We start from the raw sequence: 24,959 nt of genomic DNA, 5'->3' as shown, positions 1-24,959 counted from the left end.
AGGTCTAGGTATCATGTGTGACACTACCAATGTTTAACTTTACATTCTAAGCAGATGGAAGGAAGCGCTGTATCTCAGCTTGGCATTCTAGGCCCTTCTCTATTACTCTTCCTTCTGAAAAAGAACTACCTCATCTTCCCTGAGCTCACTGTAGCTTTCAGCTATCTGATTTTGCAATTCTGTCTGTCCTGCCCATCTCTCCTGCCCAACACGAGTAACAGCTTTATAAATAAAAATGGACCTGAAGTGATGTTTATTTAATAAGCATTAAGCCAGACTCACTTCCAGAAACGTTCTGCAATCTGGTGGCTCTCATTCAGCATCCGAGTCCTGCAGTCCAGCCATGACCACACTGGCTATAATAAGCAAGCGAAAAGTAAATTCATCCCAGCTCTTACCTGACCACGGTTGTGAAGACTTAAATCCAGTCCACATGTAAATTCAGTATGATGCTCGACTGTTTCCAGCAAAGGGTTAGGCTTGGAAAAGTCCCAGAATCTACAGAGTGGGGCAGGGGGGGTGGGTGGGAATCAAACAAACCACAATTAAAGTAATTGAAAGGCCATTTCAAAAATATAATGGAAGATATTGACAAATCTGTTGCTGCCAGGGTATTTAAAAAAGCAAACTCATCCACTTAGGAAACATAACAAATCATATTCCTGCAAAGCCATCTGCTGATTTGCATAAGTTAAACCCCACTGGGCAAAACCTCCTTTGTCTCCTGTTGCAGAAACTGAGATCAAAAGTTGGCAGCAAAGAGCAGCCATTGGGACATTATTAAAACAGAACAAAATGTAGGCTAGAATACTCTTGTTATATTTTTTGATGGCTGCAGAATTTTATCTATGAAAGACACTAGCATGATTTATGATTTTTCTCAGTTTTTCATATTGTTCACTATGGGGTCCTTATTTACTGAAAATTACATGTTCATTTAGAGATATTGGCCATTCCCAGTCTCAAATCTGAGACTGTGTTCCTGTAAAACAGAATTTAATATTATAATTTAATAATAAATTTGTATTACAAATATCAGTTGCATTATAGAGTTAATTCCACTAATTCATATTTCAAAAAGAAATTTTTCTTTCCAGACTTGGTTGATATAAATGCTTAGACAATAGATTTCTGAAGTGCTCTACTTCTCCCAGCTACTCCCCTGTTAGATGCAATGTCCATCAATGCAGTTAACAGCAAGGATAAAAGAAGTATAAGAGAAGATGGGATGAAAGTATAGGCACAAGAAATCTCAGTCATGAAAAAAGGATTCAGGAATAGAACTTTCAGATAATAACACACTGACAAGACATCATATGAGGGCACAAAAGAAAGATCTGTTTTTCTTTTTTGGATTGTATATACTGCTTAGAAAATTCCATAGGCTGCAAAGCACAGTGCATTTTGTGGGCTGGAAGCTGTAATCAAATTTTCTACAGCTTGAATTTTCTCACAGGGGTCAATCATATGCTTTACTACTTCTGTAAGAATCACCAAGGTGTCTCTGCCTTGCTTCTGATACTGAACTGTTCTTACTAAGTATTGTTTCTTTCCCCAATAGACCAACTACACTGAAAGCACTGCATGTTCAAAACAAATTCAGGTAAAATAGCAAACACTGGAGCCAGCAGGGTCAGTTTGTTTAACATGTAGATGTTATTTCCTTCATAAACAAGCAGAGTGGTATCAGCACAATGGCTATGCCATAGCAACAACCCTCTTAACTTTTTCCTAGTACCTGAGATCTAACATAAACAACTTATTTTGCAGGAGAGAGGAGCAAAAGACCATCTCAGCATTTTCATCCTCCCACCTTTGTTCCTAAGAAGGTAAAGAAACAAATCTTGTTGTTTGTAAGTAATATTGGTAGCCTTCCTTACCACATTAGCTCTCTACTAACTCTTGAAAGACAGATGCTCATAACTGAAAACTAAGATTAAGCGAGACAACTTTAGGTCTACATGAACAAAAACTTAGAAGAGACTTTCTGATCAATTTTAAAAATAGTAGGACAATTTGGTGTTTGTTATATGGAGTCATGTTTGCAAAAAGTCAGAAGCAGTATAGAGTTTAAGAGTACTGCAACTTAGTTCAAGTTCCACAGACCATCTGGGACCTTTGGTTTTTTGATATAAAAATAATTACTAGGGAAAGTCCAAAAAAATGTACTGTCGCAGGACCGAGAACCATTGATGTTAAGTTAATAATGTCTCTCATAACAACTCTGCAGTCCAAAGTGAAAAGCACTATCTATAGCCCAGCTTCCAAGACTAGCAACAATATTTTGCTCAGAGTGAACCTCCATCATATTCTGAACACTTCAAGTGCAATGCAGGTTTTCTAAGACAGTGTTTACCCCAGCATCATAGCTGTACAGCAAAATGAAGATGCATTCACAGCACAAATAGGTGTGCTTGCATTACTTTAATTGTAGGTGTATCTACACAGTTGGCAGCAAGAACTTCCAACAGTGGACCAAACAACCGCATACGCTTTTAGGGTCCACTGCAAGTTTGTACAGCCTGTACAATCAGAGGTGTGCCACTTAGACGGAACTAGCATTTTTTACCCATATTATGTACTTTAAAGCTAGCACTCACAACTGCAGTCACATCTGCACTGACCGTAGACACCTTGCAACCCATACGAGTGCATTTTCTTAAACTTTTTTCACTAGAACTGTTGAAGGTATAACTTTTCCCTCATTTCTTGATAGTTTCATATTTGTTTTACATGTACTTCACTTGCAATTCATAAGCTGCACGTACATTGCAACTGGACTGCTTATTCTAAACAGGCCATTATGTGAAAAGAAAAAGCCTGTCATCCTATGGATTTTGCACTTTATACCATCCATAGCAATATCACAGAGATCTATCTTGCTACATACATCTCCTGTGCTCCTCCACCAAAACACTTTCACCAATGCCCAATATCGTTTCTCCTACCTATCTCCTACCATGTCCTTATCCCCACTCTACCCTTACCTCCTGCCCCTGCACTTTCACCACTGGCTGGGAAAAAAAAGGCAGCAAGTATCATTTCAGGTTCCAGTGTCTGTACAAGGTAGTACAATGCATGTAATGTGGCATCCTGTTTCTGCACACCAAGGAGCTAGCTAGGATCAGCAAGCAGATTAGACAGGTGGTGAATTCATGCTACATCTTTTGCCTTCCTTAAGGTAACACTTTGGACTTCCCTCTCTTATATGCTCATGAGTTTCCATTAAAATTGTACAAGCTTAGTAAATTTAGACTACAACCTTCCTGTCAAATCTAATTAAGTTTCCAATAGGTTCTAAAGTTACTTCAGGATATGATTCAGGGAAAATGCACAGATGGGAGCACAAAGAACACAACTCCTCAAGCCCATTTCCTTCTGGGGAACAACAACAAAAAGTGATAAATATTTATGCATGAAAGCTTTACTACTACTCTTAGGTTTCAAATAAAGATGTCTTCATACATTGTATTTTTAGGTGGGTGTGAATCAGCTATTTAGAAGCTGCTTTCCATAAAAGCCTACTCAATGACTAATGCCGCCATCCACACACAACCACATCAGGCAGAGGTCACAGTAGCATATGGATGTATATAACCAAGAAGCTTCCAAGAGAAACCCAGAACTCAGTGTTAGTTTACTACATGTGTATCACGCAATTCATTCTCCTGCTCCCATTCTCTAATCCCTGTGCAAAGATAGCTACCTGCAAAAGTTCTTCCTGCAAACTAGAAAAACTGCTGTCAGAGCAGAACTTACTGTGAAGCTACTGTTGGATACAGGCCTATCAAGGCAACATTGTTACTTCAGGCATTAACTGGGGACATCTAACTATTTCCACAATAATATCCTTATGAGATTATTTCATCACAGTTCCAGTAAAGTATCATCATTATGAAGCAGCTCAGGTATAGAAGAAAGCCTTTATTCAAAGTATTATATTCCACAAGCATCAAAGAAAAGAGGAAGAATTGCTTGAGAGCCAAATCAAATGGAATAGGATCCAAAAAAGTAATTCTGAAATAGGTTTCACTTTTGAGTTTGCTCCAGTAGCATAGTTCTTCTCCAAGGACTCAACTTACATGCTTTATTTCAAAGTAATTCTTGCTGAAATGCTAACTTCTTGGTATACTTCCTATGTACTGTATGGGAAAACAAAGCACACCACTTTCACATTTATGACCCTACTCTAATAGAACTGCATATGCACCACTGTTTTTTCTTATTACACATGTGAGTTGATGTCCTGACAATGAAATCCCATACAAACATTCTTCCTATAAGGTAAAATGGCAGATTGCAAATTATGTTTATTTCAGTTCTTCTGCCACAATGTAACAGAATAACTTTTAAGAACAACTAGTGACTAGCCTTCATAATATCCCTTCTGCTTTTGAAGATCTTTGAATTAGCAACACTTACAAGCAATTTTAATACTTTCCTCCAAACAATGATTTCACTCTCATCATCATCATGGGCTTAAAGCCAACCTTGGAACGTATGCGCATCATCATTCTATTGAGGTATCAACCAAAGATCCTAAACCAGAAAGAGAGCGCCCTGAAAAACAAGGCGTGCTCACAAATTGAAGGTATTTCTTGTCACTATAAAGTTCAATCTGATCTAAGAAATGCAAGTGAGAAACTCCATTTAGGCAAGTACAAGTCTTCTCTACTACTTTTAGCTTAAATCAATACATGGTGCAGGATGAAGTCATGAGCCTATATGGGCTGGTTGGTGTACAACAGTAACAACTTCATTGCTGCTGATACACAGTAATTTAAGTGTAGTTAGAGAGTGAAGTTATCCAGCTTACTCTTTATTTCCCAATTTCTTGCCAAAACACAAATTAACTAGAAGGGGATGCAAACCCCTAACTTAGGGACATCTATGGTCTCATCAGAGCTTCTAAATATTCCCTGTCCTTTCGTATCATGATTCTAGACTGGAGCTTCAGTTCACTTTGACACATGCCCCACTCTTCATCAAGCACAGGGAAAGGTCACTTGGCTAAAAATGTGTAAGTCAGATGCCTGAGAAATACAGAAGTGGTTGTCACTAACATACAGATAATACTGTAGGTATGTGTGGTTTCTCTCAATACTTCTGTTTCCTCATCGGTCCACAGGAAAACCCTAACTTTGCCTTTTAGACAGGGAGGATACATTGTGTAGAGAAAGATTTAAATATATTTGTATGACAAACTGAGAAATAATAGATAGCTTCACAACCAAAAATTTAAAAGGGGTTTTTTAGAAGAAAAAAGACACACTTTTCATAAGAAAAAAAAAATATTCAGATGCTGCCATAGTTAAATATTCAAGTATAAATACTTGAAAGTTTTAATTACAAATATTTAACACTTATACAGACCTATTTATTAAAAGAAATTAAAAAGAAAAAAACCCCACACAGCTCTTTGCTGTATTCTTCAACAATATTATAGTGCTATTCATAGCACCAGAAAATTTGTTTCCATAGATGAAAGATATTAATCTATTTATGAGGTTGAGTCGTTTGATGAGTAGCTCCTGCGACCAACACTTTCCTAGTTTTAAGAGAAATTCCATCTCATAATACTTATTTCAAAGAAAATTAGCATGTGCAGGCAGGAAAATGCCTGCAAAATACAAGAACACGGGCATTCATTTGTATGTCAAAATATTTACCATGAAATTGTAATTCTTGTTTTAATCCAAAAAGGAAACATGTAAGAAAACAGATATGCTTTACACTGGTGCACGAGCGATTTTGACTAACTCTATAGTTGCAACAAACAGTTAAATCATAATTGCACAGTACAGTCGGTTTTGAATTTTGTTAGTTTCGTCAGATGTAATGCCCAAAGCTCTGACTACCACTAGCAACTCTGCTATCAAGGCGATTTTTTGTAATGATGCAGGAGCTATCATCAACTGAGACATTCAAATTAACAGGTTCTTCTACTGCAGAGTTTTCAGCTTCACACTGGAAACCACTAGTGACAAGCATTTTGATCAGCAGGAAGACATTTTCCATTTGGAAAAAAAAAAAAAAGAAAAAAAGACAGCAAATAAGTGAACACCCACCTTTTCATGTTGAAGAAAAAAAAAAGAGAAAAAAAAAAGACAACAAGGATAATTAACTGAAGTGAAAACCAGTTTCTTTTACGAGCAGCATTATTCCAGAAGTTCTCAAGATTTCTTTGTGATCCAAGTTACTGAACTTGTACATAGCGATGGAGAGCGGGAGATAGTGGTTTACCTTAAAGCATCTTGCAGAGATGATGTCCAGTATAGTACAACTTTCAAAAAAATCGCCTTTTTGCCTCAGAGGCAAGCTTCTGTGAATACATTTCAAGATCTGGCCTGATACCAGCTTAATGAAGTTCTGTAATTTATCAGATCTGTTTAGATTTTGGTGAGCACTGTCTGTGCCTAATGCATCAAGATATTTTTATTTTTTTTTTATACTGAAGAGAGTCCAGAAATATAAAACACTGATTCCAGTAAGAGATGACACTGATGTTCTTTCAAACTGTATTTTGATAGAGATAAGGTTTAAGAACATGCATGCAGACCTAAATAAGTCCTGGAAACGTTACAGTACTTTGTGCATTTCCTGGCATTTTAATGATTAATTTGTGTTAAAACTGCTCTTTAATTAACCTAAGTTTTCCTGAACTGTTCCAAAGAGTAAGGAAATGGTGTCTCAATGAGGCATTTAGTAGACAGGGGTTAAATCCAAATCATTATACCCAAGTATGTAAAAACCCAAGTTCAAGTCTACACTCTCTTTTTCTTAGCCCCCAGTATGAAGTTGGCACGTGAACTAGTTCTCTTTTCAGTAGCTTGACTATAGTGCACACATGCAATCATTCTATTATTTGCAAAGGATGAAGCTAAGTATTGTTAACTTTGCCTTCAACCTACTATTTTTTGCTTTTAGATAGCCAGTTGCGCCAAACTAGCTGTTCTACCCGAAACAAACAAAACCCCTGCCCCTTACATGGCAGTTTGGTAACATTATCCAAGATTTGTGTTTGTTTGGTCAAGCTACAAAGTTTCAGTAACATTTAAGATTACAGAGTTTAAACAGTAAGCTATGCTGTATCCAGTTATGTACTATGTGTTAATGCTTACAGACAATTCTGAGCTTTAAACAGAAACGTTAAAGAAAATAAAAGCACAATATCATAACTAAGCTGCTATTAAAATAACGCTGTTTGTATCAATGAATCTGTTTTTAAAGGACTGCCATAGCATACTGTTGTATGAATTACTATCAAATGTGGCTAAAAAGTCACAAGCCTTGAGTAGATTCAACAAGATCCAAAATTAATACCATGTACTGGAATCCCTACTTCTCTTCCACCTTTTATATATTTATCAAGTATTTTTGTTCTTAAATTGAAATGTATGTATGTGTTTATACAGTCATGCCCACATGTACACACGTGTGTGTATATGCATGTGCATACATGACAGCATATGTGGAGTGTATGGTGCATCCAGTCAAACTCTGAACATTTCTAAGTGAACTCTACTTCTTACTGTGAGCTACATTTCTTCATGTAAATGACAGTACAGGATATGTGGTAGAGGTACAACATATTCATCATATATTCTTTAAGAGAGATGTTACCCAGTGTTGCGGTAACAAGTTTCCTCCATTATACAGAATGTTTTGCTTGCACCACCTTTTCCAAAGACTTTCACCTGGCCTTCTCTGTGGTTTGTTCCCTCATAACCAAACTCAGAAACTCATAGTTTTAGAAAACTGCTAAAAATCTGTATTTCACCTCTTCAACCCTGCCCTCTGTCCGTAGTCACAACAAGTAATTGTTTGGACAGAAAAAAAATGCCTAGAGTGGCATTTTGTGAAAAGATCCCCAAGCTCTGCATTTACAGACACCCTGGTATATGAGCTAGGAGCCCTCCTCATCTTTACTGACAGTTTCCACATATGAAAATGTCAGAGTTGAAATTGCACTAGATTTCAGTACCGCATAAGCTGTATTAGTGCCAAACCTGAAGGATATATAGTTGGTGTCAAAAATGGGAAGAGCACAACACACAATCAAGTCACTTCAATGCATCAGCATGCTGATTATTAGTCTTATTGCTCAGACAAGACCACTGGAAGAAGCCAATTACCACTTTTTATTTTAGACCTAGAAGCCTTTTGAGAAACGATACACTGCAAACCAGCTGGCACTGCATCAGTAAAGGATGTTAAGTAAGATCCCATAAATAACCTTCCACAGACCACTGTGCAGTATTCTATGAGAAGTGCATTTTAAACATAAATAAAATTAAGCACTTTATATAAGACAGAATGCTGGTACAGCAGTCTAAAAAGTTACATACATATGGACATCACAGCACTTACACGGTCAGGCTCCTGGCACCAACCACATGACAGTGCATACCACTGGCAAGGCACTACCCATTATTACAGTAAGCAAATGAGTAACAATTAACATAAACTTAGGAAAGGTTCTCAAGCACTTAAGTCCTTTACTGAAATAATGACATGCCTATGGGGGACAGGAGTATTACACAAGCTCACCATCCAGTTCTAATCTACAAGAGAAAGGCACGATTTTTTGAAAGGAACCAGCCCGTGTAGAGACTGAAAATTTAAGGGAGTGACTGGACAGCTAAACTCACAGATTTACTGTTATCACCACCTCGCCTTCCTGGCCTCTCTTTCCTGAGGAGCCTTTATCCATTGCAGCACTCAAGTCTTGTGAGTGGTCCCACCATTTCTCTATAATGCCCAAGAGGCCACAGCTCTGCCGTCACACATGGACTTCTAATTCCCCATTTGTCTCCTCTGCTGTACACAGGTGTCAGGCTGCTTCTACACAGAAAGTGCAAAAGCCTCTGGCATTATGCTAGTCCCCACACTCTTCTCTGATCCTCATGCTTTGCTTCTCTTCAGGTTATGGTCACTCTGCCCTGTTATCTGTAGTTTAAAACACTCCTCACTGGCTTAGCAAGCCTGTTGGCCTCTTGCCCTACTTTGTCAGATGGATCTTATCCCTGCCTCACAGTACCCAATCACTTGTAAGAGGACCTTGTGGTTGTAAAAGACAAAGCCCTGCTTGTCACACCATCTACACAGCCAAGTGTTTATTTGCTGGAGGTGTCTTTTCCTACCTGGACCTTTCTTCTCCTTCACTGTCAGGATCAAGGAAAACACCACCAGGGCTGTCAGTGCCATGTAGCCACTCTTGGTACATTCATGGTCACCTCCTTCAGTAACATGAGAACCCATACAGGGAAGTGGGAAAAGGCAGTGTTCTGAATCTGGACAAACCCTAGCAGTCTCTGCACAACCTCCTGGACCTCAACCCAAGGGAGGCAACAAAACCTTCCAAGACATCAAGTTGGGTTGGCAGACATATACTTCAAGAGGAGAGGGCAACAGGAGGCAGTCTCCAGTGATGATGCACATTTTTCTTTTGGTGCAGACGCTTGATTCAGGCTCAGCTGACTCTGACATCTCCCCAGACTGAGCTTGTTCCCGCTCACCCATTTCCAGGGCACTACATCTGTTCTCTAGCTCCAATCTGTGTTGTCAGAAGTCACAAGTTTCCAGTCTCCCCCATCATGGGAATCTTTACCTTTATCCTCTACTGCTTGAAGCATAGTCTCTAACTGTCCCTCCTTCCTTGCACTGGGGGATTTGTGCTCTCACCTTTGAAGGGTACCTGTGAAGACCCTGTCGATCTTGCATTCACTGTCCTTGAGTGTACACAGCCTGCTCACGTCCTGCAGCTCCTTTACCTCAGTACCTCAGAGAGAACACACCTCCCACAGGTGAGGCCACCATCACCCTAGCCCCAAGAAGAGTCACGAGGCACTCCCTACAGCCTAAGACCTGGAAGGCAACATCCTCTCTAGTGCTATGGAGGTTGAGGACTCACATGTGCCAAGGGCAACTGCTTCAGCAGCTGTCTCCCTGTGGAACATTACCATTGTCACTGTACAGTCTCAAGCAGTCCCACACCATCTATAGCAGAGCTTCAGAGCCCCTTTGCACTCCTGCATGTTTGTTAGCTGTGTTCTGGGAGCTGCGACCAAGAGCTCAGATGAAAACAGACTATTCCAGCTATACCACTCTTCCAGTAAGATTTTTGAAAATATACAAAATTCCTACAATGCTTAACACACTAACTTCATGACGCAACTTTATATGATGTTATGGCACAGGACTATATATATTTATGATTTAGAAACATATACAGGCACTGAGAGTTAACAAAGTTTTCCTTAGGAAACAGAACCTTTCTGTGTCTGGTGTCAGACCACTTAGGACACAACCAGAAGTGACATCAATTGGGATGATTTGAGTGAGTGGGATAAGTTTGCAGTCACTTGTGGAGACAAGAGGGCTTCTCCTATTTGTAAACATACTACCTACTATATTCAGTCCATGTTATAAAATTAAAAGGTAGATCAAAGAATGTGATTGAAATATTCAGGAATGCACTTCATAGTATACTGACTTATGACACTGTGTATCTTAGAGAAGTCCTAATACGAAGTCAAACTCCTTTAGGAATTTTAATCAGCTTTAAATCAGCTGTACTATAAAATCCTCAGCAGTATCAGATATATTGGGCAGCCAGGGGAACTTGCACAAGTCTTGTCTAAAGAACTTCAGCATATACGCTGTGAAACAATAATAAAGCTTCCTCAAATCCTGGTAGGACAGAAACATTGTTCATAAAAAGCTTAAATAAAAATATGTCACAGAAACATACAAAGTCACCCACCTACATTCATTTAACAGGTTATTACCTTCTTATCAGACACTATCACAGCCAGATGCAACTACGTTCAGCAGAATGATGTGAAAAGAATTACAGAAAGCATCTGTCAGAGCAGATACTCAGAAGAGTGACTGAGCTAGCCTGTAAGTGAAGAACCCATGCATTTTCAACATAGCTCATGAAGAGAGAAAACATCCACTAGCAACTTCAGTATGGCCCCTCTAGAACTCTTCTATTGCAAGCCATATTAAAATAGATTATCTTTCCATTTTTATCCAAATAAAAAAAAAAAATACTGTACCTCACAGTAAAATCATAGGAGCAAGATGCCAACAAAGTTGCATGGAATGGTGAAAACTGCAAGAAAACAAAACAGAACAACTTTTAAAGTAAAAACATTGTGAATATATATAGACTTACTGTAAGTAGAAAGCTACCAAAGTTTAACAGTTAAAACTGTCTTGGTATGTACCACATCATGCTGCAACAAATCAGACGACATCAGCAAATTGCCCCGCCATGCTTCTAGTTACAAGGAATGCTCTATGGTATCCTGGTTTGGTTTGATTTCATTACAGCAGTGCCAAACAACCCTGCTGTAAAGTTAAGAAGTTTTAGAACATACATATGAACAGTATCATCTCATATAAAGCGAGTTTCACAAAAGCTATGTTACCAGTTCATTATTTTCAGAGAGAAAATTTGTGCCATACTGCACAGAACGCAAGATAGATTACTGTCATCAATTCCATGCCCTAAAATTTTGACATTATTTACAGAAATCGTAAAATTGGAGATAACTTGAAAAACTGAAGGCAGTATAATGTCACTTCATGATTTCTTCCCTCTCCTGCATGGTATTTTTCAGGACACACTCTTCTACAGACTCTAACTGCAGCAATAAGGATGCACTTCGGCAAAAATCGTTCACCTTGGCTCCAGCTTTTTGGCAATTCTCAGTTTTCCAACTATTTTAAGGTCTGTGTTTCTCAACAGGAAATAGAAAAGTCATTGACATAACTTCAGTTTGAAATGCAGGTCCCTCACATCATGGTTCACAGGCAAGATTCTTCCTGCAAGACTTCCAATATTATTCACAGCTACTACAAAGTCAAAAGTTAATCCTGGGCTATTGCCACAACTGTCCAAGTTGCCAAAAGAGCAGTGTATGTTGTTGCCTGCTGAACTCTGCTGAGAGTTCTCTTTACTATAGCAGAATTGAGCGATGTGCATGCTTGAACATTAACCTCTCCAGATTTCCTACAATTTTTCGGGGGGGGGGGGGGGGGGGGGGGGGAATCACAACAAAACATCTTTTTCTTCTGCATCTCAGGAATATGAATAATAAAAGGGGAAGAAGTCTGATGGGCAGTAAAAACCAATGGCACATTTCCCACATGCCCTCTTTGCATCTTTGTCCACATAGTTTCAGATTGAAGCAAAAACAACTTGTCAAAGCTGAAAAGCTTTGCCATTAACCTTAAGTATCCTAGAAACTTACCTAAGCAAACTCTTATCAAAATACTTAGCAGAGTACTACACACGTACGGTGAAAGAATTTGCATAATGTCTTTCTGCTACAAAGAGAAGAGAGTATTTTAAAATTCTGTTCCACTTAACTATAAGATACTACAATTTTACCATCTGAACAGTTACATATCGACAAGTCTTATGAGGAGCGGCTGAGGGATCTGGGGTTGTTCAGTCTAGAAAAGAGGAGGCTGAGGGGAGACCTTATCGCTCTCTACAACTACCTGAAAGGGGGTTGTAGTGAGGAGGGTGTTGGTCTCTTCTGTCAGGTGTCTGGAGATAGGACAAGAAGAAATGGCCTCAAGTTGAGGCAAGGGAGATTTAGGTTAGATATTAGGAAAAATTTTTTTACTGAGAGGGTTGTCAAACATTGGAATGGGCTGCCCAGGGAAGTGGTTGAGTCACCATCCCTGGAGGTATTCAAAAAGCGAGTGGATAGGGTACTCCAGGGCATGGTTTAGGGGGCATGGTTAATGGTTGGACTTGATGATCTTGAAGGTCTTTTCCAACCGAAATGATTCTATGATTCTATGACAGAAGACACCAACATACCATCTAGCCTGACCTCCAATATTTCACAGATCATTCATCCAAATATCTTTTTAGGTAAACTCCAAAACCATAACAACATTTCAGTATGAGATTGAAGCCAGCCAAGAATATGAAAGCGCCAAATGCACCAATGTCAAAATCTCCTGTAAAGGGCTCCAGATGACCTCAGTGTGCTGATAATACCCTGTACTGCAATAAAAGACCACAAGAAATCTGCAGGAATCCTGACAGTATCATGTTGGGTAGAATTCCTTGCCAGCCTCAGATCTGACAGTCAACACAACCCTGAACAAATGAACAGAATACAAAAGACAGACAACTGAAGAGTGTGATTTCATGGTTGGTTTAAGCTAATTTAAGAGTGCACTGCTGCCAAGACTTGTGGCCTTCCCTTTTGCCCTTTCCTTTCCACTTCAGGCTGTGTGCTCCTGCCCCCCTCCTTTGTGTCAGGGCCTGCAATTGTGCAGTTAAGCGACAAATTGAGACAGCTTAGTGATCCAGACAGAAACTAGTCACTTTTAGGGACAGGATTTTCAGTCAGAGCAATCAGCTGAGCCAGCTTGCTGCACAGCTTTATAACTGCTAGTGTCAGCACAATGTAGAGGAAGGGAAGTTGGTAGGGACAGCTGCCTGTATTTAGGTAGCATCCTGGTCTCTCTCTCTAGTGTGACTGGTGAGTTATACCACACAAGTGTAGATATGCCACACCACCTCTATCTGCTGGCCCACACTCTCATATCTTATGTCCACAGGGACCACGTCTATCTTGAAATGGAAACTATAAAAGCCTGTTAAGACGGAACAGAAGTCATGTACTCTCACATACCTCTCCTTTGCATGTGTACGCATATATAGCCTCCCCACCATCTCCTTAAAGCCACTTAGTGAACTGATCTCAGAAGTTGGTGCAAAGAAAGTTCTACTGCTGGCCCACTCCTAATAATCATTTCAAAGCATTTTAAGAAAACAGGGAGCATGATGGGCCATTAAATGGAAACTCAGATGAGACGGTATAAGAATATAAAAGATACCCTACCTGGTCAGGCCAACAGTCTTCAAGCCCAGTGCTGTATGTTTACATGGCATCTTCTGTATTTTAGTTTGTACCAATCACCTCTGGTCCTCTCACTGGATACCACTGAGAATAGTCAAGCTTTGTCTTCTCTACTTCCCCCAATCATTCATACACAGTGATAAGATCCTCCCCTAAGCCTTCTCTTCACACTAAACAAGTCCCAGCTCTCTCAGCCTCTCCTGGTAGGACAGAGGCTCCAGTCTCTTAATCTTTGTGGCCCTTTGCTGGATTTACTGTAGTATGTCCACATCTCCCTTGTACTGGGAAGCCCAGAACTGGACCCAGCACTCCACATGTGGTCTCACTAGTGCAGTGAGTAGTGGGGAAGGATCACTACCCTCAACCCGCTGGCAACACTCTTTCTAATGCAGCCCAGGATGATAGAGAGTAGGAAAATTAGAGATGCTATCCCTGTCTAGCTCTTCTAGTATCTGTTTATCAACCAGCTGCTATCCATGAACCTGATGACACTGCGTGCCTACGCAACCCCTTGTGCAGAGAGCTAATACAAGAAGTCTACCATGTGATGTGTAAAAGAAGGATTTCCATCTGCTCGTAAATCCATCTTCTACTAGTTTCATGAAGTGTCCTTTAGTTCTATTATCACAGGTTATGGTGAATAACAATTCTGCATTCACTTTCTCCATTTTATCATGAAGACAATGTGCTATGAATCCCTTAGTGGCAGAGCTGTTTTTAAAAGATCCCACTGTCAGTGAGTAAGAATATTACAGTCTGTATTGATTGATACTGTATTGATTCATCCATCTTAATGGCTGTCAAATTGGAGTTGCAAAATGACCTTCTTAAAAACCAAGAAAAAACAAACTCAAACACCACTGCTAAATGTTCTTCTGCTATGGAAAACATTTCACAGAGCCAGATCAGAGCATGGTCATGTAGGAATTAAGTTAGAAAAAAAGACTGGACAGCCACCACCAGTGAGGATAGCAGGCAAAGGTAGCTGGGATAAGGAGGAGCAGCAGCTTCTCAGGCTGTCTGGCCACAAACAGGATTCACTCCCTGAAACACGCGCTTTTCTGACAGACTACAACCTAAGCACAGCAACTTTTAAAGTCGTTAGAAACACATCAAAAATTCCAAGGGCATGTGAAGCAAAATACTGACCCAGGATCATTATTTTCTACCAGTTCAGACTTCCTAGAAAATATTAATAAACATAGCTGTTCCTGAAAGGCTTTAAAAGGTATTATCTGACTAATATAAAAAAATAATAAGCACTAATATGAAAAAAATGTCATTGTGCATTAGAACAAATTCCTATTGGTGGGTGATCTAGTAGTACACAGATCCAGTATAATCATCTGTAGCCTTTCATGCATAAAGTTTCAAAATCTCTGGAACATATTATCATTTTCTTTGTATATACAAAACCACATATTCACAATGAGTTCTATACCTTGCTTTACGTGGATATTGACCCTTTGTATCGAAAGAAAAAGGCACAGCACCATTTAAAAAACAAACAAGGGAAGGTATTTCCTCTATCTCAAATTTCCCATATAACTTAGCTGAAGTAAACCTCCCAATCCTCTCTCAAGCTCTCAAACACGCCTCATGGAAATATATTGACTTTGAAGGTGTCATTTACTTTGAAATCCCAGCAGTCTGCTAAATATCAAAATGTTTCACAGTGCTAAACTGAAGGTTTCCAAGAACAGTTCCTGTAGCACCTAAAATCTTCAACATCTGTTGGTTTTTCCCTAGTTATTAGCCAATATAAAATATTACTGCTTTCCAGAAAAAATTGTGTAACAATTCAGTGGTGGTCAATGGGAATAAAATACAACTTACTTTTACTCTTCTGATAGCATAGGTATGACCAAGCAAGATGAACACTGGTTGCCGGATGTTCCGCAAATCCCAGCCTTTCAAGCTACAGTCAACTGCACCAGTTACCAGCAAGTTCTGATGATTTGATAAAGCACAGATATATCAGGACAATTTAGTTATTAAATTGCAGTCATGTGTATGTTGGCTACAACAGTTAGATAAATCAAACAATACAGATGAATAAATAATAAATGAGGTCTCCAGTGTATAAATTAAAGAGAACAGAGAAATACAAACTGTTTCTCCACTATGCACTATTCTGTCCACTATACAAAAGAAAAAGCAAAACCTCTGATCTACCTGGGCCATCTATCTGTTGGAAAAATGCTCTTCTGAAGATGTAGTAGTGAATGAGAGCAACAAAGCAACTAGACATATTTTTATAAAGAGAAGATGCATTAATGTTGCAGTAAAAACCCCTGCTATTTAATGAGAGTGGTTCAGTTAGGAAAACAGGTGGTTGAACAGTTTTATACCTCATCATATTTGCACCAGTCACAGCTCAAGATCTCAGCCTGGTGGGCTGGTATCACAAGTTTGACTCCTGGGGCTTTCACATCCCAAACTCTTAAAGTCTGGTCACCTGAAACAAAAAGAAATTGATTCAACATTTTTTAATCAGTTATGGAATAGAGTTAATCCACTAGTACTTAGCAGACAACTGTTTCTTAGCTGTATGAAATACAAACCATTATATGAAGAGTCTTATGCCAAATAAAGCAAGCACATTATGGACACAGAGGTCAGATTGATGCACAAAAGAAATCAGAAATTCTATTGCTCTTTCATTAGAAAAAGAAAAAAATACAACTTCATTTTTTTACTAACACTTTCATTATTTTTTAAACTCTGATTTGATTAAAAGGAGATGGGGTAAAATACTTAAATAACATTTAATTAAAGTAGGAGCTTAAGGTCCATTTAAAAATGGACTTAGAAGACCAGAATCATGAAAAAACTTTCCCTGCAAGCCACTTGAGAAAAAGTACCCAGACACATGCTTTTGGTGTGCAGTAAAGTGAGCAGTTATTTAAAATGCAACTTCTCTCCAGATTCTTTCAATGAAAGGAAAATTTAAGACGCATTACTTGTACTCATCATGTGCAAAACCTGCACAGTTACTCTCATTTATTGAAATATCAGAAGATAAAGTCATTCTGCTGTAACTGTTATACATATTAAAGGCAACATCTGCTTTAACCTCAGAGCACATACACACACCTGCACATGTGCATGCACACACAGACAGAGGTTTTCAGAGAGCAACGGAGTCCAGCTTAACTTAAGAGCTGTGACTCACCTGAGCCTCTCTCTTCACCTCCAGCCATAAATTGCCTTCTATCCCTAAAGATCCTTAGCATTTGTGTATACCATTCTTAAAAATTCAGTTCCTAATGGCTTACAAAGACAGGGAAAACTGCATCAGCTGACAAGACAACCATGCTTTTCAATTTTTTAAATCACGATTCTCTCATTAACCCTGAATATTTAGCTTTGTATCAGCAAAAATGGATTATCCAGCTCATTTGTTTACAGAGAGAGAAAATTAATTAGAATTCATTATTAGGCCTGTGTTCTTTCAAGAGACAAATAAAATCACTAGAAGCTGTATCCAAACACCCGTGATTCCTACAGAAAGCATGGATCAATACTACCTAAATTAAAAAAACACTGTTTTACCTTGCTACTGAAGAAATTACTAATGTTTCTTTACCAGAAACTCTTCTAGAAATCCTCAAATTGGTTATCATGAATAATTACGATTTTTATGTTGTTTAGATATAAGCATTTTGATGGTTTTAGTGCCCAGTAGGTCAGTGGCTTTAAAATACACAGCTGGGGACACAAAATCATAGCTTTTTTCAAGAAACTGGCTACAGTTCAAACAAAACCATCCCTAGAGCCAGAACAACATTCTTATTGCACGAACGACCAGGCTCTGTAGACTTTGCAAAAAAGACATAAAATGCTTGGAAAGTTTGAATACAAAAATGAAGCTAGACAGAGCTTGGTTCCACTACATGACACAAGAATAGCCTTATGACTGTGGTACTACACAGATCAAGGGAAGCTTTGCTCTGATGGTTGGTTGGCTCTTCCCCAGACTCCATGGTTGTGAGAGATACTGTACTCTTGGTGGATAAATTCCCTACCTGTAAGGTAGGAACAATACATGATTTTTCCACAGTTTTCACTCTCCTCGCCTATTTTAGTACTGTCAAGAGCAAGACATGCTCAGTATATGTATAGCACTGCTGACAATGACACCCTGCAGTCAGCTGAAGCCCTAAACATCACTACAGTGCTTATAAAAACAGGGCAGCATATGGAGAGGAAGAAACATGACCAGCAGGGTCTTGGCAAAAAAAAAAAAAGGTAGTATGCCCATCCACCCACCATTAGTCTTGCTAATCTGCTTGCCTGCAGAGGACAGATTTCAGTTTGAGTCTTAAATCTTTCTGAGATATTATAATGGACTTCTTAAAAAGCTTTTATTTTAATTTCATCAGATAACATAGATTTGAAGGGGAAACACATATTTCACTACAGACAGGATCATTTTTGCCAAGCAAATAAATATATAAATCCAGGTGAACTAGAATGAACTGCTACAGAGATGGGCCACGGTAGCACTATGAGGGCCAAAAACATTTAGAAAAGTAAGTTACTCAGCCAATAACAATTTTGACACTAAATATACAATTGCCCCAATTATTTCTTTTTTAATAGAAAATGCTGATGCACAAGAAAGAGTTATTTTCCCTTTTTTTTTTTAATTTCTTTGAAAATGCTAGACTTAGCTGTTATTAATTCTGGCTGGCACTATTTGTGAAATGTCTTTAATGGAGTAACATAACATGCAAGTGAACATTTCTGTGAATAGAACAGACTGAATTAAAGCCAAAGGCAAATTCAATTTGTCCATTTAAGTAAGTGGAAGAATCAGCTTAATTAAAAAAAAAAAAAAAAAAAAAAGGGCTGATAAACAGTGTAATCCTGACACATTACACATTTTAGCAAACTTTTTTTTTTTTACCTCAAACATCTTTCCATGACCTCACAATAATTTTTTTTTTTTTTTTACATTTCATTTCAACAAAAATTGCTGTTAAAAATTTTGGAATTTCCACATTTCCATGACTCCTTCAAATCTGCATTACAAAGGATTCATTTCTTCCGTATGGTAAAGCAGTAGTAGGATAATAATAATAGAAAGTACCAGTAAAGCACACCTAGTACAATCATATTCACTAACAGCCACTTCCAGTTGGCATCCCAAAGTAAACAACCACAAAAGTGGCCAACATTTCCCCCACAAAATATTTCTATTTTTGTAAGAAGCAATTTCTCTATGGCAACAGATTTTGCTGGTCTGTTAGATAATTATGATTCCAGATTTGTTTGTATATTGTAATTGCTTTCTTTCATTTTAATGAATATTTGTGAAATCTTGGACGAATCAGTGAAACTACACAATATATACTCATCTATTCAAAATTTTTGAAAGAGATGCTAATCTACAAGTACATCATCCCGGTACATGGGATAAAGACTGCTAATGTGAATGACAATGTATGATAGTGAAAAGATTATTTAAGATTTAAATTTCATGTAGGTTTAATACTGGCTTTTTACTCACAGATGTATTTTACTCAAATCCATAAATCATAATCTCCTAAGTCCTGTGACAACAACCAGCTAAGCAATCATTGCCAGACAGTGCAGAGGTACAACATTAACTATAAAAAATAGCTAGGTATTTGGGAGATTAATAAAAACCCAAGAAACCTTAAACACTATCTGAAGGCAAAAAGGATTCTAACCAGGGCAGATACAAAGTTTTTCAAGAACTAAAGTACTGTTAGCTTAAAGTTTTACTTAGAAAAATGAATCTGACTTTTTTTTAAGTTCTAAAGCAAGAAATCTGATCTTCTGACACTGTTGTCTCATCAAGAGGAAAAAAACCCAAATAACATATCTTTAATGTACTGGAGGAAAAGAATTCAGCGTAAAAGACAAGTATTGGCATATATGGTATAACATCAAAGAAATCTCGATTAAAGTAAGTACTTCTGCAGTACCATTTAATGATTACAAATTAACATTACTTGCTTACTTGTATATATTTTTTTAAATACTAAACCAGATTAAATTATTTAGCCAGAATCAAATGGAAAATCTGTGGGACAATAAAGAGCAGAACCAAAATCTCATGACTCTCAAAACCAACCTTTTTAGGCATGTTAAAATTATCATGCTGTCCATTTCTATCATAGACAGTATAAGTGAACCTAGAACAGGATTAATAAAGCCCATGAGATTCCAGACACAGACACAGAAATAGTGCTACAAATAGCAGCTTTATTTAAATCATCCAACAGGACTCTACTGAATGCACAAAATCTATTTCCATGTAGCACAACCTAGATATCAAGTAAACATATTTACCAGTGGAAATGTACTTTCCAACTGGTAATTTTTTGGTCTGATACAAAATGCTGTAAAGCTAAAAATCAAAAGAGCTTTAAGTTATTTCAGAGAAGACCTCAACGGAGTCTTTTCCTGAAAAGTATAAATTGTTTAAAAAAAAAAAAAAGTGAAAACTTTTATTTCAGTGTTTTCCAAGATCATTAAACATAAATCTTCGGACAAAATTTTTATTTCTAAATTGACCTAACTTATGACTTACTATTAAGCCATTCTTCAGGAAATGGCAATATTGGCTAGATCCCTAGCTCTAACCCAAATGACCCAAAACATATTAATTCATCGTAAAAAAACTGTTACTGCATTTTTCTTCTCAACACTAAACTGTTATTTTACAATACAAGATTCTAATACAAGATATTGTAACCTGAAAATGCTTTATATTCTAGCATGTGCTTCACACAATACTTTACTATGGTTAGCACATACTATAAATTGAGGGCCAAATTAATTTCCTGAAAAATATTTCAGCTTGTCCATTAGAGGTTGATTCAGTAAAGCTTATCAAGCACAAGACTCGGATGAATACAATACTGTGCTGGTATGTCTTGAAGCAATAGACTGCAAATGAAAACACCCACATCACTTCATTACATAGTTTTGACACAGCAAAATAAGCAAGTAAATTCCATTTTAAGAGCTTCTAGCATAAACAGCAGTTTAGCTAAAGTGCAACAAAACACAGTAACTCCACAGTCGGTTTGCTCTCTAGATGCTTGATTTGTACAAGGTACTATGCAGTAAATTGAAGCCTCTTACTCTTTTATCCTTCTAGGATTTGGATTCCAAAAATGATCAAGTTTTGCAAAGCCTTGAACCTTGTTCATGATGGCATTTCTTTTAGCACATTCAACAAGCAAATAACCAGCAAAGAACTCATAAGAAGCAACAAGTGGACCTGCACCACACACAACTATTGGAATATAAACCTCTAACTATAGCGTTTTGGACCTCATCACAAACCACTGCCATAGCAGAACAGAAGATTATTTCCTTCAGTTTTTTAGGAACCTGAACAAACACAAACATCTTTGGAATTACTTGTCTGCAAGCCCCACTCCCCAACAGCTCCTTGTTTTGCCCTGTGCTACTTCTGAAGCAGGAATGCAAGCTGAAGCTTCAGACCTGACAACCCCAAATTTGGTCCATGAACTTACACATGGAACTTACACCTCTTTACTGAGGAGTGCACTCAAGGTTATTACCTTCCAAATAATTCAGTAACCATCCTCTTAGTAGATGTACACCTCCCCCAGCTCATTTTTTCATACAAAATAATTTGTTCATTTTTACTTTTCTTTCACAATTTGGATCTCAAACACAGAAAGGTCTGCCAAGACTACATGCCAGCCTGATTTATGAAACTACAGCTTGACAACCCCTTAACTACACACATTGGTCACTAAGGGACCAGTACGCAAGAAGACAAACTTTTTAAAAGGCAAATCACTATGTCAGGGCTGGCAATAAAACAGAATAAGAGATAAACAATGTTTTTTAATTTTAACCTTAAAGTCTAGCACTGAATGCAAGAGCATACAAAGAGTGGAGGCTGGATTTACAAGTTCATTTGTAAACCAGCAAAGCTACAGTTCCCCAACAGTTCTGTCAACATAATAAAAATTTCTCAGAAATGATCGTTCCTTGTGGTATGAGAAAATTTCTCGCCCTGGGCTTTCAGTTTGAAAAATAAGTCTTTGAGCAAAGATACAATTAATTGATCTAAATAGTGATGAATATAGACATTATCTTGCAGATTTAAGAAACACTTCCTTCCCTTTTTCATTATTTAAGATGTTATGAAAACTATGTATCTGCCCTGATCAGTAAACTTAAGGACTCTAATAGATTTAAAAATGAATGCAGCATTAAACCAGAGGTCCCAGTAACTACGACAAAAGCTAGCAGTCATTCTAAACCTGGGCTTTGTCGAATCCAAAACATTCATATTTTCATTTGCCAGTGTCATAGCTGTATCAAAGAATACTACAGTCATGCAGATAAGGGTAAAATGGTACTCATTAATTACTTCCCACTGTTAAATTTAAAGGGCAATAAAACCGGCTGATATTATAAAGAATGCTTCTTTATAAACCACAGGACTGAGCAAGGCCTATTGCTCTGCAGTTATGGACAATAATTTAGTAGAACTGATTTACATTTGACTATATACTAATGTTGTGTGCATTTGGCACTTCCTGTATGTGCTTTTCACCAATTTCTCTCTGGGTTAAAAATAAAAAAAAAATAATGAAAAAGACCTTCTGGGCAAATGATGCAATGACTCATTAAACCCTTTTAGCCACGAAGATGCTGTTAAATATTTATGTCACTTCTTTAATGACATTTTCCACATCGCTCTTTTTTCAGAGTAAGGCAGACATTTACCAGGGCTCTGGTTTGGTACCACACATACACCTGAACATCCTGCTTATCTTATCAGCTCAGAAATTGTTACTGACATCATAACAGCAGTTATTTACATATACAAAATTAACAGTTTGTTCTGTTACTATTAACTCCCAATTTCAAACAAAAAAAAGATAAGCCATTTACTTGCTTCTTGAGAGTACAAATGATTGTACATGAAGACAACAGCATTGTAAAGTACCTCACACATCCCTGTAAATGTTGCATGGGAGTGTATTAGATGCTGAATAAAAGCTAATTTAACTGAAGCATCAGACATATTTATCTTATGTAATTCAATTGCATTTAATTGTCCACTGCAGACAAACTTAGTTTTCCTACATGTATTCAGATCTGAGACTTAATGAAGCAAAATAACCACACTTAGTATCAAATTCTTTCAGCTGCTTTATATTGCAGTCTTAGATTTCTCATTTTCTTCATTTGTATTCTTTTTCTAGTATCATAATAGTTTGAGAAAGAGTCATATTCCAAAAGCAAAGATTCAACCTTATTAGCTTCAGGCAAAAGTTGTCTAGGCACACAATGGTCCTTCTGAGCAGCTATTTTACTGTAGCTTGCAGTTATGTTTATTTTTCTGTTTTCAGTGTTCACAAACTAATTAGTTAAGTGGAAATTAAACTTCTGCTGGTATCTATGTGGATTCAAATAGAGGCAGAAAAAGGGCAGGGGGTGAGGCATGCAAAAGGTTCCTAAATCTCCTTCCCTCTTGCTTATTGTCTTTAAAATTAAAATAATAATATTTTTTTAAAAGTGCATTGCTTTACTTAAATTTAGTTAAACTGGAAGCATTTAAAATCCAACATTTTTCCTATCTATGGTTAACAACGTACCTAACTTATTTTACTAACACATGCAAAATTGAAGATGCTGCAACATGAAACAGTTCATTTCTCATCTGAAGTGCTAAGACTTTATACTATTAAGATATGAGTAAGTACGTGGTTGTGAGTAGGTATGTGTGAGGTGGGATGAGAGAAAGGGAACAGGAGAGGCAAGAGAAGCAAGAGAGAGAAAGAACACACACACACATTACAATCCTAAAGCAGTGCAGCCTCCTTCAAAAAGGGAATGTTTCAATACCCTTCAACAATACGCTTCAAAAAGCGAATGTTTCAATACCCTTCAACAATACGCTTCAAAAAGCTATCGTTTTAAAAAGTTTACAAAACCAAGGGAGATGAAATAAGTACAAAAAGTTTCCCTCCAGACACATTTTCAGTTACTAATTTTCAATACAACACAAAGTTGCAAAAGAAGAGACCACAAAACTTCAGGCCAACCCTTCCAGCAAGTGTATCAAAAGGAACAGCTGTACTGTTCCACACAGTACTATCACATTGAGATTGCAGTTCTTCTCCAGCTCCAACTTCAGCTCAATAGAAGATCAGTCATCAGTGAAATTAAGCTTTCTGTCCCATAATTTTCTGTCATCCTTACAAAGTATGTGGATCATGGCAAGTTTCAAATGAGGAGGTCCAGTCTCCTGAACAGTTCCACTTGACTTTCATCACATACCTTGACTGACAGAGTAGAATGCCATTAAACACTAAACAGTGAAGTAAACTCTCTGAACATAAACTGTCTAATATGCCCTTCTTGCAATAAGGAAATGGCATTTATACCCAGAGCTAGAGGGTTGTGACTACTACTACCCACAGTCCCGCTGACCAAAGAAAAAACTCCCAATATGTATTTTCTGTAGTGAAATAATCTAATCAAACCACAGGAAAATTCCAATGTAAACTAAACCCAAAAGCAAACAAAGAAAACTTTTCCACATCAGCATGTCATGATTTCTATGCAAGATCTTTAGTACGAAGTTATTTCATTTAAAGGAACACCAGATGTTTTACTTCAGAAACTGCAAGAAAGTTCACCATCATGTTGAAGACTTCGTTTTCTCTTACCTAATGATTTTACACCTAGCATTACACTATAAGATTTTTATTTCACACCTGAGTAGTACTTACAGAAGAAAAATATTGTGTCTTTTGTGCGTGTTGTTTTTCCTATAAAATACTATGGAGTCATCAATTGGTGAAAACTGACTGTGATTAGCTTCAGGCTCCAGCAGTATGTGTTAGTCCCTTTCAAGAGTCAAAGTAAAATTCACAAAAGAATTGGAACCCTCTAGTGTTTCAGTCAAAACTTCCAACAGCTGCACCCACTGAGTCACTCAAAGAACAGATCAATTTTATGTTGCTGTACCCAATTTAATTACCACCACATACAGCATCTAACAATCAATGTTTCCCAAAATTGTTC

The 24,959-nt window shown here is 37.7% G+C and overlaps 1 protein-coding gene across 2 annotated transcripts in view; it reads right to left on the bottom strand.

The window, feature by feature from the left end:
* Positions 1-24,959, bottom strand: part of PEX7 (peroxisomal biogenesis factor 7) — a 47,882-nt gene that overhangs the window by 13,622 nt on the left and 9,301 nt on the right. For both annotated transcript variants that reach the window (XM_052784471.1, XM_052784470.1), the window contains exons 6-9: positions 16,250-16,356; positions 15,735-15,848; positions 11,064-11,119; positions 399-498 (exon numbers count right to left, since the gene is read on the bottom strand). In XM_052784471.1, the coding sequence (XP_052640431.1) occupies positions 399-498; positions 11,064-11,119; positions 15,735-15,848; positions 16,250-16,356 (377 nt within the window). The remainder of the gene's footprint in view (positions 1-398; positions 499-11,063; positions 11,120-15,734; positions 15,849-16,249; positions 16,357-24,959) is intronic.

The sequence above is a fragment of the Harpia harpyja genome, chromosome 4, assembly GCF_026419915.1.
Source record: "Harpia harpyja isolate bHarHar1 chromosome 4, bHarHar1 primary haplotype, whole genome shotgun sequence".
Classification (NCBI taxonomy): Eukaryota; Metazoa; Chordata; class Aves; order Accipitriformes; family Accipitridae; genus Harpia; species Harpia harpyja.
Note: the sequence above shows the minus strand (reverse complement) of the source record. Positions and strands in the feature narration are given on the sequence as shown.